This window comes from Globicephala melas, chromosome 5 (assembly GCF_963455315.2).
Source record: "Globicephala melas chromosome 5, mGloMel1.2, whole genome shotgun sequence".
NCBI lineage: Eukaryota > Metazoa > Chordata > Mammalia > Artiodactyla > Delphinidae > Globicephala > Globicephala melas.
The window spans coordinates 99150795-99167751 of record NC_083318.1 but is presented as its reverse complement, the minus strand read 5'-3'; the positions used below and the strand labels follow the sequence as shown (position 1 = coordinate 99167751).

The following is a 16957-nucleotide window of genomic DNA, read 5'->3' as shown; positions in this document are numbered from 1 at the left end:
CACTTGTGTAGCAAAGGACTGTTGGGAATATCAAAAACAACAAAAGGGTGGGTTTTAAAAATCTTTTCTAAAACTGTAAGTAAAATTTTTAAATGAAACAAAAAATATATCTATTGAGCAGAATGTTAATGTGGTAAAAATTGGTTGACATATATAAAGATGGTTTTGAAATTGCCCTACTGCCCAAGAAAGCTTTTTCAATAAGGTATAATTAAATCATTACTTGGTTGTAAATAGACTTCATAACAGATAGTCTGAATCTGTCTGCATTTAAACCTGTTAATAAAACTGTTAATGGATCAGAAGCTTTATTATTTCCACAACCATAAAATTTCAACTAGACCCTATTATGGAAAGAAATTAGGCCTAGCCTCAGCTGATTAATAATGGAGTTAATAGGTTAAAAGGGCCAAGTGTGGTGTTTGGAATGCTGTTCTGGAAGTTGGGAATGTTGGGATGATTCCTGTCTTCAGGAAAGTTTCTGTTTCCTGGTTAATGTCATCATCTGTTCTTGATGAAATGACTTACCATCCGTATTACAAATGAGAAGGCTAGCAATGCTGGAGCCAGGAGAATAGTACACATCCAGAGTTCACTGGAGAGAAATGAGTAACACAGACAGTGGCACTGACTGTGTCCCTTTGGGTAGAGTGGCACAAACTACCTGGATGGGCAACGTGAAGAGCCATTTCGGTGTCTGCTTTGGCAGTGGGTTAGGGCTTCGGCGAGAGTTCCGACACCATCCTAGCCCTCCAAACTAGATGACAACCAGAAAGTTCCCAGAGCCATACTCTCCACTAGTCGTTTTTAAAAGAAATTAAATGTGCCGCCTCTGTATTCTGTCATTATGTGCTGACTAATATCCACACACAATTAATTAGCAAATGTCTCCCCTGGTGCCTTGTGTGGAGATTTCTGGTCTAAATCTAATGACTTCTTTATCTGAAGATCACTTTGTGTCAGGGCGCTTATGTTGAATTTCTCGTCTCCCCACTTCTTCCTCCTATTCGTATCCCCCAAAGTATTAGAAATTGTGCTTATTTTTTCATCCTCTAGGATAGGTATTGTCAACACTAATAGACTTCTGATAATATGATAACTCCTAACTTGATCCCTCAAACCATTAGGTTGAAAAACTATTATCAAAAAAATGGTTCTGAAGAACCTAGGGGCAGGACAGGAATAAAGACACAGACGTAGAGAAGGGACTTGAGGATACGGGGAGGGGGAAGGGTAAGCTGGGTTGAAGTGAGAGAGTGGCATGGACATATATACACTACCAAATGTAAGATAGATAGCTAGTGGGAAGCAGCCGCATAGCACAGGGAGATCAGCTCAGTGCTTTGTGACCGCCTGGAGGGGTGGGATAGGGAGAGTGGGAGGGAGGGAGACGCAAGAGGGAAGAGATATGGGAACATATGTATATGTATAACTGATTCACTTTGTTATAAAGCAGAAACTAACACACCACTGTAAAGCAATTATACTCCAATAAAGATGTTAAAAAGCTATTATCAACTCAAGTATAATCTATTAATTTGAGGATGAATCATGGGCATTAGCTTTAACATAAATATACTAAAAGCTAAATCAGATCCAAACAATTTAAGATTTCATAGATTGCAGTTTATTTCTATTTTGTTTCCAGAATCCAACTATTAACCAAGTTGTATACCACTCTTTGACCAGAGGTACTTGGAACTGAAGTACCTCTGTTACTGAACTGAGTACCTCTGTTAGTTCAACTCACTGAACTAACTTTGTAGCTTGAAACTATGAAATTCGTCATACTTGGGAAATGCAAACTTGTGAATGGGTTTCTTTGTTAATGGCTACTAATAATGGCCTGAAATCAAGGCAGACTTACAGCAAATAATTACCTACTAATTGTTGTATAAATAGAATGATTCTTGAATTCCTAATTGTCTTCCCTGCTAAACCTTAATGTCAAAATAAATTGCCTTAGGAAGTAGTAAGTGCATTTCTTCATATTAGATATAACATATTAATTGCAAGTGCTTTTTAAAAATCATTTGTAGACTGACCTCTCCCAGCTTTTTGTATAAATATGAAAATATCCCTGCACCAAGCAATTAATAAAAGGAGATTCTTAGATTAGTGACTTGAGTATGGACTGGCCTCAAGGTTACTATTAGAAGTCAGATTTGAAATCTAAGTAACTTCCTTTTTCTCTCTGCAGATTCTCCAATGACAATTTGATTCAAAAGAGTGGGATTTTAAAATAAGTAATTAACATCATGTGAAGAATTGAGCTTTCTTAATATAATCAATATGATTTTCAGTACATACCAAACCCCCAAATCTGCTATGTTAAAATACAGATTCCATGATTTTATTGCTGTAACTGCTCTAATTTGGGTGAGCTGTCTTTGTCCTTTGACAATGAACACCTGCAGGTAGAATCAGAAGGGAGAGGGAATAAACCAGTAATAAAGGGATTTGTACATGTGCCTTTATCTTCCTTCCTATCCCTGGGAATGATTTCTGGCACAGGGGCCAGCAGGTTTGTCTAGATTGGTAACCTTGTCTTCTTCCCCGTGTTTTCTTGCCCTATCTGTTCTAACACGGTTCTAAACTAAAGGCTGATTGAATCAGTGAATTCCCGTGCCACGGGCTGTCTCTCTGTGTCTGATCTGTTGTGTGCCAAGCCTCTGTGATGTTCTCCTAAGCCAGTCTGTCTTGTGCTGACCTTGTTTTTGAAAACTCTGAGAACAACACTAGTTGTTACCAGTCTATCATCTTGCATCACCCAAATAACATATAGCACGCTGCTTCAGTTCCTCTCTGCTTTCCCCAGGTTAGCTAGAATAAAACATCTCAGTAATCAGAAACATCACATGGAAAATTTCTTTTAAAAATGCATCAGTCATTTTAGAGATTTAAAGGTGTACTGTGGCAAAAAGTTTACTTCTGCACATTGTGGCTTTAGAACGCTGCTTCCTAGTCTGACTGTGTGATTTAACTTTTTCAATTATAACATTTTGTTTTATTCCCAGCTCTGGTGGTAGCTGTTCTGCGCTTCATACAACTGAAACCAAAGGTTTTAAATCCATGGCTGAATATTAGTGGATTGGTGGCGCTCTGTCTGGCTTCCTTTGGAATGACCTTACTTGGTAATTTTCAGGTACTTCATTTGGCCTTTTTCACCTCCATCTCACACTTCACCTATATGATGATCACAGCCACTGAGTTATAGTCACTATGTGGCCCATAGAATTCTCCATGAATCTTTAAAAAAATGCTAACAGTGGTTCCTGATATGCACAGTTTCTCCAGCAGTCAGCCCATCTGTTCTTTGAGCCTCGCCTACGTAAGTCTGAATTAAACATGAGAAATTCCTCCCTATGCATTGGAAATACAGCACAGCTATTGGGAAACGTATTTACTAAAATAGGGCTTTCAAACCGCTATATACTTTTTTTCATAACAAATTGTATTCTAATGTACGTTTCTAGAAAATTAATAGGATCATTGCCTTTCTGTAATTAAACATTGAACATTCTTATTGGATGAAACCTTGCATTTTAGATTAGCAAGCTCACATGGGAGTCAGTTTGAAAACCCAGAATTTCTCTAGAACGCCTGTGACTTGAATAAGGAGGTACTAACCCTCACTCTTCTTCCCAGAGATGTAGAAACCCAAGGTCACTTAAGCATAATTTCCCTTGCCAATACCCTCACACAACTCTTGACCTAAATGACTTCATTTGTAAAATAGACATGGAGACCCTGCCCAGTTACAGTAGTTTTCTGTTTTCCCTGCCTCCATTCCCTCCCCAGCATCCTCTGGCCTCTGTGATATACTACTGCTAGAAACTTCCTCCTTACTGTCAAACACCAATCCTGACACTTCTCCGCTGTCTGTTGAGTGAAATCCAAATGGTGCAGGCATTCCAGACACTCAGCATTCTAGTGAGTGTTTAGGAATGTTCTTACTGAAAATATGGTAGTGGATTTTCTAAGACTGTCTCTCATCCTTGACCCTCAGTGCTGATAATTCATTAAATTAGGATAACTCATTCCCCAAGATGTCCCCTGGCACACAGTAGCAACTCAATAAGTATTCTTTTTAATAAATAAATTTATTTATTTATTTTTATTTTTGTGGCTGCACTGGGTCTTCGTTGCTGCACGCGGGCTTTCTCTAGTTCCGGCGAGTAGGGGCTGTTCTTTGTTGCAGTGCGCGGACTTCTCATTGCGGTGTCGTCTCTTGTTGCGGAGCATGGGCTCTAGGTGCACGGGCTTCAGTAGTTGTGGCACGTGGGCTTAGTTGCCCCACGGCATGTGGGATCTTCCCAGACCAGGGCTTGAACCTGTGACCCCTGCATTGGCAGATGGATTCTTAACCACTGTGCCACCAGGGAAGCCCTTAATAAGTATTTTTTACTTAATGGGCTGTCTGACAGATAGGCAGGCAATCCCACCCATTCCTATAACTATTCTAGATTTCATTCCATATCAACCTAGATAATGAGAAAGCTGCATTCTTAGAACATATTGGCTAGGAGGATGAATTATCAGGAGAATATTTGAGAGTTTATCTGTTAAGCTCCAAAATGTTAGGGCACAGAGCATTTTTTATTGAGATTTTGGTGGTAGTCTTTCCTCCACTTATCCATCTGTGCTACAGGGACTGGCATGTTGTAAAATGCTCAGTAACTATCATTTCTCTCAACCAGGTCTTAGATGGAAGTTACTGAATAGACATTTTGTTTTTCACTAAAGTTCCCCGAAGAATCCCAGTGATTGGGTTGTTTGGGTGAACCACAGATATTCAAAACTGTAAATGATGACGCTATATATGAAGAACATTTTCTGGAATATCTACAGAGATTACACAGGAAACAACACATTAGTTGCCTGTGGAGAAACCAGGTGGCTAGTATATGAGATAAGAGACAGACTTTTCAATCTATACTCTTTTTACAATTTTTTAAAGTTTGGCCCATGTAACTGTATCATCTATTTTTAAAATTAGAATTAAAAAATAAATGAACAGACTATGTAGACCATGGAAAACCAATTTCCTAGTAGTAAAATTTGACTTGGGGAATCATTACTTAAAGTGTTTCAGGACTTTCCTGGCAGTCCAGTTGTTTGGACTCCACGCTTCCAATGCAGGGGGTGTGGGTTCGATCCCTGGTCAGGGAACTAAGATCCCACATGCTGCGCAGCCAAAAAATAAATAAATAACAATAAAATAAAATAAAATGTTTCAAAAATATGTGTTTTGAACTGTGAGGGGGGGAAGTGGCTTCTTCAAAGAAGAAAAAATCCTACAGCCAAAACAATAGAAAAAAATTGTAAAGGGAAAGTAATATTGATTTGATACAACCATTATTCATAGCAACGCTAAACAATAAAACACCTGAAGGCAATGGCGATTCAAAAAGATATTTTCACCATGTTTTTAAAGCCATCTTTCAACAGTAGATTTTATTACCTGTGTTTCCTATATATGTGGGGTACATGTGTAGTTAAAAATATATGCAATTAATAAAGGTGTTTTAAGTGACAGATATATTTTTTAAATCAGTGGGTAATGATTTGGGCAGTTTACATCTCTAACCCCCAATTGAAATAACCCAGATGGGTCTCCTTTAACCTATTAACTGTATAAAAGCCTTGACCAGGAATCTTCGAACACTGTTGCCCTTTAATGGGTCTCCGGATATGGCAAAAGCTCATTAAGTGCAGTTTTCTTATTATAATAGGAAACAAAACAAAAGCCCATTAACAATGAATTGGCCACATTACATAGACTGGCCAGTTTTGTAAGAGCAAAGAACAGCTCAAGTGTTATTAGTTGTCCCAGCCAGTGAAATCTTGACCTGCTTAGAATTGGCCATCCTCAATCAGTAAATACACAGCCGGATTCTGGTCTCATTTCTTAGTGTAGAAAACAGAGTTTGGGGTTTATGTCTGTAGAAACTTTGACATTTCTCTTTTTTTTGTGTAACTCTCCTGCTTTTTTCTTTTACTTTTCTACAAAGCTTTTCTGGAAAATAAATTCAAAGAATAAATTACCACTGCCTGTATGATTCTTCCAAACAAACGTTTTGAGGTGTGGGCATACTATTCATTTCTCTTCTTCCCCTCAGAGTTGGAACCAATGGAGAATAGACACAAAGAGCCAGTGGAGATGAAGGGTTCTACTCTTTCTACAACCTATCATCCCATTATTGGGACATCTCTTTACCTATTTTTTTCTCCTTCACGTATTCCATTGGCTTGTATGTATTTTCTAAATGGGCCTCCACAGGTCATTATCTGTTCATCCCTTAGCTCACAAATGATGAAGAAATCCATAATGTCGGAACTTCCTTGACTTTTGGATTTGGCACACTGACCTGCTGGATCCAGGCTGCATTGACACTCAAAGTAAACATCAAGAATGAAGGACGGAAAGTTGGAATTCCACGAGTTATTCTCTCAGCATCTGTCACTCTCTGCGTGGTCCTCTGTATCCTTTGAATGTGAAAACGTTCTTTGCCAGTGAGATTAAAACACAGATAAGTTGTCCATGTAGAAAATGAGAAGAGTGCCATTCTCAGTTGGTTAGGATATACTGTCGTATCAACTCAGAATATTAGACAAAAAAGAAAAATAAATAGGTATAAAAACGAAAACTTTCAGACCTATTTTTCATGCCAAAGAGGAGATGGAGAACCAAGCTCTGCCTTCTCAAAATGGTTTCAATCTGTAGGAATGGTGCCATGCATTCTCCTTTTGATGTAAAGTTTCCTTTTGTGAAAAACATAGAATGCATAACCAAAAGAGAATTGTAGGGTTTTTTTCCTTCCATCTTGAAAAATTCTTTTCATTTTCGACTTTATTAGTGGCTCTGTTATTTCATTTAATCTATTAACTCTAAAATGAATTTCTAGGGACAAAAATACATTTATACCTTTCAGGAAAACAAGTAAGCTTTTCTGGAAAAATTCAAGAACTAGATTACCACTGCATGTACTGTTGTCCTAAACAAATAATTTTGAGGTGCTATTTATTTCCCTTCATCCGTCGGAGTTTGAACCAATGGAGAACAGTCACACGGAGCCAGATGGGGATGAAGAAATCAGCCTTTATTCCTAGTAAACTTGGAAAGGAAAATTGTGCAGGCCTCTTATCTTACACCCTGGAATTCAATCTATCCACCCAGTAAGAAGCAGAGAAATCAGGGAAAGGCAGAGGAGAGCACTACACTCAGCTGGAGCCCAAACAGATCGCAGAGGGACTGGTCTAGGGTGGAGCACAGTGACCCCACCTACTATAGCAGGGCCCAGTGGAAGTCGGCCAGTAACCACCCCACCAATCAGATCAGTCACTCAATCCTAAGTGTTTACTCCATTAGGTCCTCTGGAAACTGGAGAAGAAGGGAGTTCCTAGACGGCAAACTGTATAGCTAACACAGTTACAATCATCAATATAATAGCCAATATTTATTGGGTACTTATAATGTGCTAGGCAGTATTCTAAGCACTTTAAATGTGTCAACCCTTTTAATCCTCACTTAACAAGTAGGAATAGTGAAAAACGAAGGTTAATTACCCAAGATCACACATGATATGTGTCGATTTGTTCTAAACTCAGGCTCAGTTCTTATACTCTTAACCACTATGCCATCCCTCCTTAGAGTGGCTTTAAAATACGAAAATGTTGGGCTTCCCTGGTGGTGCAGTGGTTGAGAGTCCACCTGCCGATACAGGGGATGCGGGTTCGTGCCCCGGTCCGGGAAGATCCCACATGCCGCGGAGCGGTTGGGCCCGTGAGCCATGGCCGCTGAGCCTGCGCGTCCGGAGCCTGTGCTCAGCAACGGGAGAGGCCACAACAGTGAGAGGCCCGCGTACCGCAAAAAACAAAACAAAACAAAAAAAAAACCGAAAATGTTTAGCGTTTGGAGATGTTCATTAGTGGAGTATTTGGAGCCATTTCTTTATTCTTCCCTCACAAACTGCCATTCAGTCATTTTAGCGGTTTTCTTAAGTCTCATTAGATTGAGAACATTTAAGGACTTGAAATTCAAGCCAAAAAACTTGCTTATTACTAGCAACCTGATAAAATATTTTATGAGTAAACGGGTCAGAATTCTGCCAGTGCGAGATTTGAAGATATATTCCTCCCCTGTAAGTTAATATTGCTTTGGCAACATTTTGAACCCTCAGTCAGAAGAGTATGTACAGATTTTAAATCATTCTGAGTTTTGAGCTTATACCAAACAATTCTGATCCATGATATTTCCGAAGACTTGGAACCATTTCGTGGTTCCCAGGTGAATGAATCCAGGCCTAGTCAGGAGAGCGAAGTTTGGCTGAAGTAGTTGTCACAGAATTTTTCACTCTCTGAAAATTTCCCAAGATTTTAAGGCTAAGTTCTGAAGGTAGAACTAATTCTAAGGGAACAATTCTGATTTTTCTAAATAACTTTATTTAGTCCTTGGCCTCTTAGCTTTTCACTATAGAACGTTATGAACCTCTCTCCTCCCCAGCTCCTACCTTCATATATACTGATGTGTGTGTGTGTGTACATATACATACACTCTGTGTATAGTCAGGCATAGATGAATCATCTGTTCTTTGGTTTTTTAATTGCCTGCTTTCATTTAAGTTTAAATGCAACACCAGGAATGAAACCAGCCTATAGAATATTGTCTGAAAGGCAATAGTGAAAACTAGAGAGAAGAAGAGGGGCCACTTAGACCTTATTAGTATCACTGCAGAGACAAACACAGCCTATATGGAGGTAGTTAGCTGTTTGATACGTTCACATTGTTCCATCGTCATTTGCAGTGTCTTTTTTTTTTTTTTTTTTTTTGTGGTACGCGAGCCTCTCACTGTTGTGGCTTCTCCCGTTGTGGAGCACAGGCTCCGGACGCGCAGGCTCAGCGGCCATGGCTCACGGGCCCAGCCGCTCCGCGGCATGTGGGATCCTCCCGGACCGAGGCACGAACCCGTGTCCCCTCCATCGGCAGGTGGACTCTCAACCACTGCGCCACCAGGGAAGCCCTGCAGTGTCTTTTAAAAATACAGCGTTATTTTTCTGGCCAACTAGTTACTTTGGAATTGTAATTCTTTAGCTAGTCTCACAGTTTATTAGGCAGCCGTAGAGTATAGTGGTCGAATGCATGGCCAGGGAGTCAGAGTGCTTGTGTTTGAATCCCAGTTCCACCAGTTAATACCCGTGTTACCCATTTGGCCTCCGTTTCCCTATTTTAAGCGAACTGCTGATAACAGGATGTTGTGATGAATAAGTTAGGTTTTCCATGAAAGCACCTAGAAGCATGTCTGGCACAAAGTAAGGGCTCAATAATGTTACCTTGTATTATTTATGTAGATGGTGTTCAGCTGGCTCTGTGAAGCTCTTCTGCTAGTCAGGGGGAGAGCCAGGCTTTACCCGTAACCTGTCTCTGCCCAGAAAAGAGCCCCGTCTTAATGTGGCCGATGGAGGAACTTGCCTTGACTACTTCTCCCCAGACTTCATCCTCATGGCCCAAGGCATCCACCTGTACGCAGCCAGGGTCCAGTGGGGCCTGGTCATGTGCTTCCTGTCTTACTTTGGCACCTTTGCTGTGGAGTTCCGGCATTATCGTTATGAGATTGTATGTTCTGAATACCAGGAGACTTTCCTAAGCTTCTCAGAAAGCCTGTCTGAAGCTTCTGAATATCAAACCGACCAGGTGTAACCCATCAGTTTTTCCTTGCTGGTGAGGTGGGTGTAGCATCAGGGGAGGGGCCAAGGCACACCCACAGGACTTGACACACAACCTCATGACACATCGTAAACACAGGCACGTGCACACGCACACACTCACACACACATTCATGGCCACGTTTGCCAAACGAGCGTTTCGGGGCGAGTTATTTAACAAAAAAGCACAAGCCCTATGTGTCGAAATACACGCTGTTAGCACTGAAAATATAATGCACGACAGAGCAAGAAGCTTGTGCATGATCACCTCTCTTTTCCCCTCTCTCCCAGCACCCCCTGCTCTTCTTGTCCTCTTCACGTATTCCAGACATCCTGATCACCCTACCTTGGGCAGGCCAAATGTAACATGGGAATAATGCCAACTCCCAACTGCCTTCAGATCCAGAGGGCTTGGAACCAGCTCATGAGGACATTCTGAATCTGGCACTAGGGCTCTTGAATGGACAGAGTGTCATTTGGTTGGATGGAAACTGTATAGAGATGTGACCCCGTGTAACCTGTGGATGATGTTGGATCAAGGATAGAACTTTCCCACAAAAACTCCCTTCATCATCGTTCAGTGGCTGTCTGAGCAGATTCGACAAAAGGAATACGCTACGAGCTGTGAGGGGGAAGCCCACCACCACGATTTGGACTTTACTGTGACTGAGAAAATATTTCCAAATGTGAATATTTGTAGGCCATGGTCTGCCATGGAGAGATGGGGGTAGCGAGGGTGTGGTTTCAGTTTTGCTTCCATAGTATGCTATGTTCAGTTTTTATTTTCTATTTCATAGTTTGCTTTGTTTTCTTTTTTTTTTTTTTGAAGTAACTACCATGGTTCTCTTGGGGCCTCACGGACAGAGAAGATGTAGGCCAAACGCAAGAACTGAGCTTGTTTGGGGCTCAACATGATAAAAGAAAAAAAAAAGAAAGGTCACCTGCAGGCTTAATTTGCTGCTTTTATGTTTGAAGCTAAGAAAATGTTCACAGAAAAGCACAAAGAAATACGTGTGGAGGTAATAAAAAGAGCTCCTGCTGGACATTTGTAAAAGAGAGGAGTTTCAGAGGATCGTGTTGTAAATCCAAATCAAGGAGGAGTTTCTTAATATGTATCTGTTGCTCAAATTTAGTATTTTGGGGGGCGGGAGGTTAAGGGCTTTTCATACTCAGAATTTGTAGAAGCCAATTAAATGGTTACCCTCCCCGAAAAACAAATTGGTTCAGTTCGTCCCCTACAACACATCATGTAGTTCCCACCTGCGAAGAGTTTAGAACTCAAACTCTATTCCTGGGCTTTAGAGGATGTGCTTCATAAAAAAGGGCAGAATTCTAAATCAAAATGCGTTGGAGTGGGCCAAGCTGATGGACCCTCCGTGAGTGCACTTTGTTTCAAGAAATCCCCAAACTTACTTCATAGGGGCTTGGGATTTCATGGAATATAATGTGAAAAAATGTTTTTTTAATCCAACCCAAACTCTGAGCTTCTTGAGGAGGGGGTTCAATGACTTTTCATCTCTGTATTTATCCCCACCTCTTAGCACAGTGCCTGGCACATATTAGGTGCTCAACAAACATCTGTTGAATAGAATTACTGGTAATTTACAGTACAAAAAAGGAGTATCAGAGAAAGACTCAAAGATGTGTGAGAGAATGGAAGATGACTGTTTCATGCAAGACAGGAATGGAAGAAATCACGAGGGTTAGATGGGGGAGGCAGAACACCTCTAAGGGACAAGTAAAATGTGAGAAAAAGAGACAAGCAGAGAGTGTTCTCCTATTAGAAAGTCATCTTACTGTAAATAGTCCAAGGTGACATTTATTATTTTTGAATACTGCTTTTGGGGTTTTTTTTTCATTTTTATATTTTAAAAATTTTATCAGAGAACAAAGATTTATGAAGTTTTCTTTTACTCTACACGATCCAAATTAAATAGCTTTTGGTGATGCACCGTACACTTTCTTAAGAGTAGATCTAATAGCGCATTTTAACAGAATCAAGCAATGACTGGCATTATTCATCGGGATCTGACCACTAAATAAAATTCTTTTGTGCAGAATTGTGATTTTTCTTTTGTCTCTTACAAGAACATTTCTTCTCTAATATTAAAGCATGTGTAAACTGACTCAGACATTATGTTGAAAACTTCAGTGTGACATTGGCAGCATATTTCTAGGGTGTTTTCCAACACTAACAACCAATTCTCTGATTCTCTGGACACCAACTGGGTGTCCTACAATTCAGTTCAATTCTGACACTACCCAAAGTTATCCTCAGACCCCACGGGTTTAAAGGCTTGGTCCCGCAAGACCTCCCTCGCTTCAAATGCCGGTTGCAAGTATCATGTCCCCAGGTAACCCACACTTCGGTCCAACCTGGTCATAAAATTGGAGGGTTCCCACAATTCCCTTCCCTTCTGGATTCAATAATTTCCTGGAACAGCTCGCAGAACTTGGGAAAACACTTTACTTCCATTTTCTGGTTTATTTTAAAAGATATAACTTGAAAGCAGCCAAATGGAAGAGATGCATGGGGCAAGGAAGGGGAGGGATGCAGGGGCACAGCATCCTCCCAGGGTTCAATGTGCTCACCAACCCAGAAGCTCTCTGAATCTCACTATTGCTGAGTTTATAGAGCTTCCTCTCCAGCCCCCTCTGCCACCCCTGCCTGGAGGTCAGTCAGTAGGTCTAGCCACTTGGTCTTTCTGGTGACCAGCTCCAACCTGAGGCCATCTAGTGGCCTCACCCTTAGTGATCTCATTAGCATAAACTCAAGTGTGATCAAAGGGGCTCATTACAAAAAACAAAAGCCATTCCTATCACTCAGAAAATGCCAAGAGCTTTAGCAGCTCTTGGCAGGAACCGGAAGACAAAGACCAAATAAATTTTTGTATTAGACCACACAGACACATAAAGATCAAGATTACAGAACCTCCTAGGAGTTAAGGACCACAGCATTCATCCAGAAGGACAAGGCCAGGGAATCTGCATTTGGAGTGAGCATTCCTGGAGGAGCTAACGCAGATGACCCAGAGAACAAAATAGTAAATATACTACACTATGTTTCTGGTAGTCCAGCTAAGTCTCTTGAAGAAAAGTTGCCTTCCTGGTCAGGAGAGAAATATTTTACGAACAATGTTAACATTTTCAAGGTTCAGTAGTTTTTGATTTAACGGAGAACTGACAGTGAGGTCAAGTTTTATTACCTGTGTTATTTATTGGGTTTTCTTTGCCCCTGGTATGGGAAAGTAAAACTTGCGTACCCTGAAATTTGCATTCTGCTGGTTATTGTGGAGACTGGTACATCACTGTTTATTTTGGTCCTTAGGCATTGTGTCAGGATGGATCGGGTTTTGCTATCCCAAAATAAAACTAACGAAACTAAAGTTTATTACTCATGCTAGGTGTCTAACCCGGGTTATCAAAGGAGCTCTGCTCATCACTATGACTCAGACCCTGGCTGGTAGATGCTCTGTCTTAACACTGCTCCCACAGTTGCTGTCAGCCAAGGCAATGTGGGAGACTGCTCACTGGTCTTAAAGCTGCTCTGAAGTGACAAACAAAACCACGTGGCCATACCCTAGAGTGGCTCTCCTGCCATGGGCTCAGAATGGGAGAAACATTTGTGAACAGCCTAGTAACTTACTGGCCACAGTAAATGGACTCCTGGCCACATGTGTTTTGTCCCTCAAAGTAGTGGGAAGTTGGGGAAAGAGAATTCCACATGTGAAATAAGTTGATTTTCACAATCCTCAGTTCCATATCAGCTCAGATTCCCTATTAACATTCCTCAAAGTGAGGGTTCCAAGAAACAGCAAATATCCAAATCTGAAGTCCAAGGAAGGGAGGGTGGGTGAGAAAGCTAGGTTCCTCACTGGAAAAGCAAAGATCTTTCCATTAGCATAACTATTGTTTTATTTCTCCTATCTTAAAAAAAAAAAAGTCCATATTTGCTCTCTCCAGCCCCTCTCTCCCAATTCTTTCTTCTTCTTTTTTAAAATTTATTTATTTATTTATTATTTATTTTTTTGTTTGCATTGGGTCTTTGTTGCTGCGCACAGACTTTTTCTAGTTGCGGCGAGCGGGGGCTACTCTTCGTTGTGGTGCGCGGGCTTCTCATTGCAGTGGCTTCTCTTGTTGTGGAGCATGGGCTCTAGGCGCGCAGGCTCAGTAGTTGTGGCTCGCGGGCTCCAGAGCGCAGGCTCAGCAGTCATGGCGCACGGGCCTAATTGCTCCGCGGCATGTGGGATCTTCCCAGACCAGGGCTCAAACCTGTATCCCCTGCATTGGCAGGTGGATTCTCAACCACTGCATCATCAGGGAAGCCCCCAATTCTTTCAAAAAATTTTTAAAAATTTTGTTGAAGTATAGTTGATTTACAATTGTGTTAATTTCTGCTGTACAGCAAAGTGACTCAGTTATACATATATATTTTTTTCATATTCTTTTCCATTATGGTTTATCACAGGATATTGAATATGTTCCTTGTGCTATACAGTAGGACCAATTCTTTCCTGAACACACTCCAGTCTTGCTTGTTACCACTTCACTGGACCTGCTCTGCTCAAGTTCTCCAAAGACCTTGTCATGTTATATACACAGTTCATTCTTTTCATACCTTACCTAGCAACACTTCACAACTGGATCACCTACCTGCATAAACATTTTCTTCACGTGGCTTCCAGAACACCATGCTCTTTTAGTTTTCCTCCTGCTTCTGTCCCCTCCTCAGTCTCCTTTGCTGGGCCTTCTCCTCCCTGACATCTTTGAATGTTGAAGTCCCCCATGGCTCAGGCCTTGGAACTCTTCCTTCCCATCTACACCCACTCTCTTGGTGACCTCATGCAGTCTTCTAGTTTGAACAATTGCCATATGCTGACCCCTCCCAACTTCTCCAGCCCAGACCTCTATCCTAAATGCCAGACCTGTATATACAACTACCATTGTGACATCTCCCCTTGAAGGGCACCTAAAGTTTAACAGTCCTGATCTGATCTCTTTAAACTCACTCCTCCAGGAGTCTTCCCATCTAAGTTAAGGACAACTCATCTTTCAGTTACCAGACAGAAACCTTGAAGTAATCCTTATCTCTTCTTTCTCTCACACCCCACCCACATCTGTCAGCAAATTTGGTTTGCTCTATCTTCAAATTATAATAGAATTCGTCCACTGCTACCATCTAATCCAAGCCACTGCCATCTCTCCTGGACTTTTAGAATAGCCTACAAAAACTACTTTCTCTGCTTTTTCATTTGCTCCCTTCAGACTGTCCTCAGCACAGCAGTCACAATGATCTCAGATCATCACTCCTCTGCTTAAAATCCTCCAGTGGCTTCTCTTGTACTCCTACTAAAAAACCCCGTTCACTAAAATGCCCTACAAGCCCCAACAGGACCTGCCTCTCCATCTTTCATTTCGCCTGGTCCACTCCCTCTGCCTCCTTGTGTTCCTCCAACAGCCAGCCATGCTCTGACCTCAGGACTTTTGCACTTGCTAAAACCTCTGGCTTGGACAATCTTCCCCCGTCTCTCACCTTCTTCACCTACTTAAGTGTTACCTTCTCACTAAGGCCTCCTTGGCCTCTAAAATTCACCCCCCTCAAGCCCATCCCAACACTGTCACTCTTTCCAGCTTTATTTTGCCCCATAGCATTTTTAAAAACATGGTCCTGGGCTTCCCTGGTGGCGCAGTGGTTAAGAATCCACCTGCCAATGCAGGGGACACGGGTTCGAGCCCTGGTCTGGGAAGATCCCACGCAGAGCAACTAAGCCCATGCGCCACAACTACTGAGCCTGCGCTGTAGAGCCCACGAGCCACAACTACTGAGCCCGCCTGTCACAACTACTGAAGCCCGTACGCCTAGAGCCCGTGCTCCACAACAAGAGAAACCACTGCAGTGAGAAGCCCGAGCGCCGCAACAAAGAGTAGCCCCCACTCGCCACAACTAGAGAGTCTGCGCACAGCAACAAAGACCCAACGCAGCCAAAAATAAACTAATTAAAAAAAAAAAAACATGGTCCTGTGATTACTTAAAAGTCTGACATATGTAACCCTCTCTAACACATTTTACTTATTTTATTATCTCATCTTCTCTACCCCTAAAGTGCAAGCTCCACAAGGGCAGGGATTTTTGTCTGCCATATACCTGGCACCTAGAACAGTGCCCAGCATATAGTTAAGTGCTTAGTAAATTTTTTTAACACCTTTATTGGAATATAATTGCTTTACAGTGGTGTGTTAGTTTCTGCTTTATAACAAATTGAATCAGCTATACATATACATATGTCCCCATATCTCCTCCCTCTTGCGTCTCCCTCCCACTCTCCCTATCCCACCCCTCTAGGTGGTCACAAAGCACCGAGCTGATCTCCCTGTGCTATGCGGCTGCTTCCCACTAGCTATTTGTTTTACATTTGGTAGTGTATATATGTCCATGCCACTCTCTCACTTCGTCCCAGGTTACCCTTCCCCCTCCCCGTGTCCTCAAGTCCATTCTCTACATCTGCATCTTTATTCCTGTCCTGCCCCTGCCCCTGGGTTCTTCAGAACCATTTTTTTTTTTTTTAGATTCCATATATATGTGTTAGCATACGGTATTTGTTTTTCTCTTTCTGACTTTGGTAAATATTTTTTAAAATAAATGAATGACTGGTAGCTACTATCCCCTTCTTTTTCTTTTCTTCTTTCTTTTTTTTTTAATTTAGTCTCTTAAATATGAGCTGCTCAGTGTTCAAGGCACTTAGGAAACAATAGTAACAGGGTCAGATTTCAGAGGATGCAACTGTCCCCATGCTTCTCATAGCAAACAGCTTTATGGGTCTTAAGGAGGAAATTCTAGATTAAAAAAAGGGTTTTTCTTATGATGTCTGCAGCAACTAGTACACGTTAAATACCCAAGTTCTAAATAGGACCTAAAATAATCCTTATGCAAACTCCATGTCAGTACCTGATTTTCTCTCATGGAGCTTCAAAAATAAAATCGTTATTTTTGGATAACTGGGTCCTTACCTGAGGAAAATTGCATCTATTTCATGGTTTTAAGACAGGAAGCTGAGATGACTCTGCAGGTCATACTCAGATATTTTAAATTTAAATCGTCAAAAACTCTCCTTACAAATACTGTTTGGATTAGGATAAAGAAAATGGTGTAAGTTATTGAATGAATATTTTTGTAGAAAGTAGAACTAAGGGATTTAACAGTCAATATTGGAATAATATCTAACACCTCTAGATTTTTGTTAAACCAAGTTTA

The 16957-nt window shown here is 41.2% G+C and overlaps 1 protein-coding gene across 7 annotated transcripts in view; it reads left to right on the top strand.

Moving 5' to 3' along the window:
• TMEM150C (transmembrane protein 150C) overlaps window positions 1-11765 on the top strand; it is a 76120-nt gene extending 64355 nt beyond the window's left edge. For 6 of the 7 annotated variants that reach the window (XM_060299559.2, XM_060299561.2, XM_060299560.2 and 3 more), the window contains 3 exons: window positions 3018-3145; window positions 6307-6484; window positions 9492-11765. In XM_060299559.2, the coding sequence (XP_060155542.1) occupies window positions 3018-3145; window positions 6307-6484; window positions 9492-9700 (515 nt within the window). In that variant the 3' untranslated portion in view covers window positions 9701-11765. The remainder of the gene's footprint in view (window positions 1-3017; window positions 3146-6306; window positions 6485-9491) is intronic. The other variant, XM_060299557.2, reaches the window with a different exon arrangement.
• The last annotated feature ends 5192 nt before the right edge of the window (window positions 11766-16957 follow it).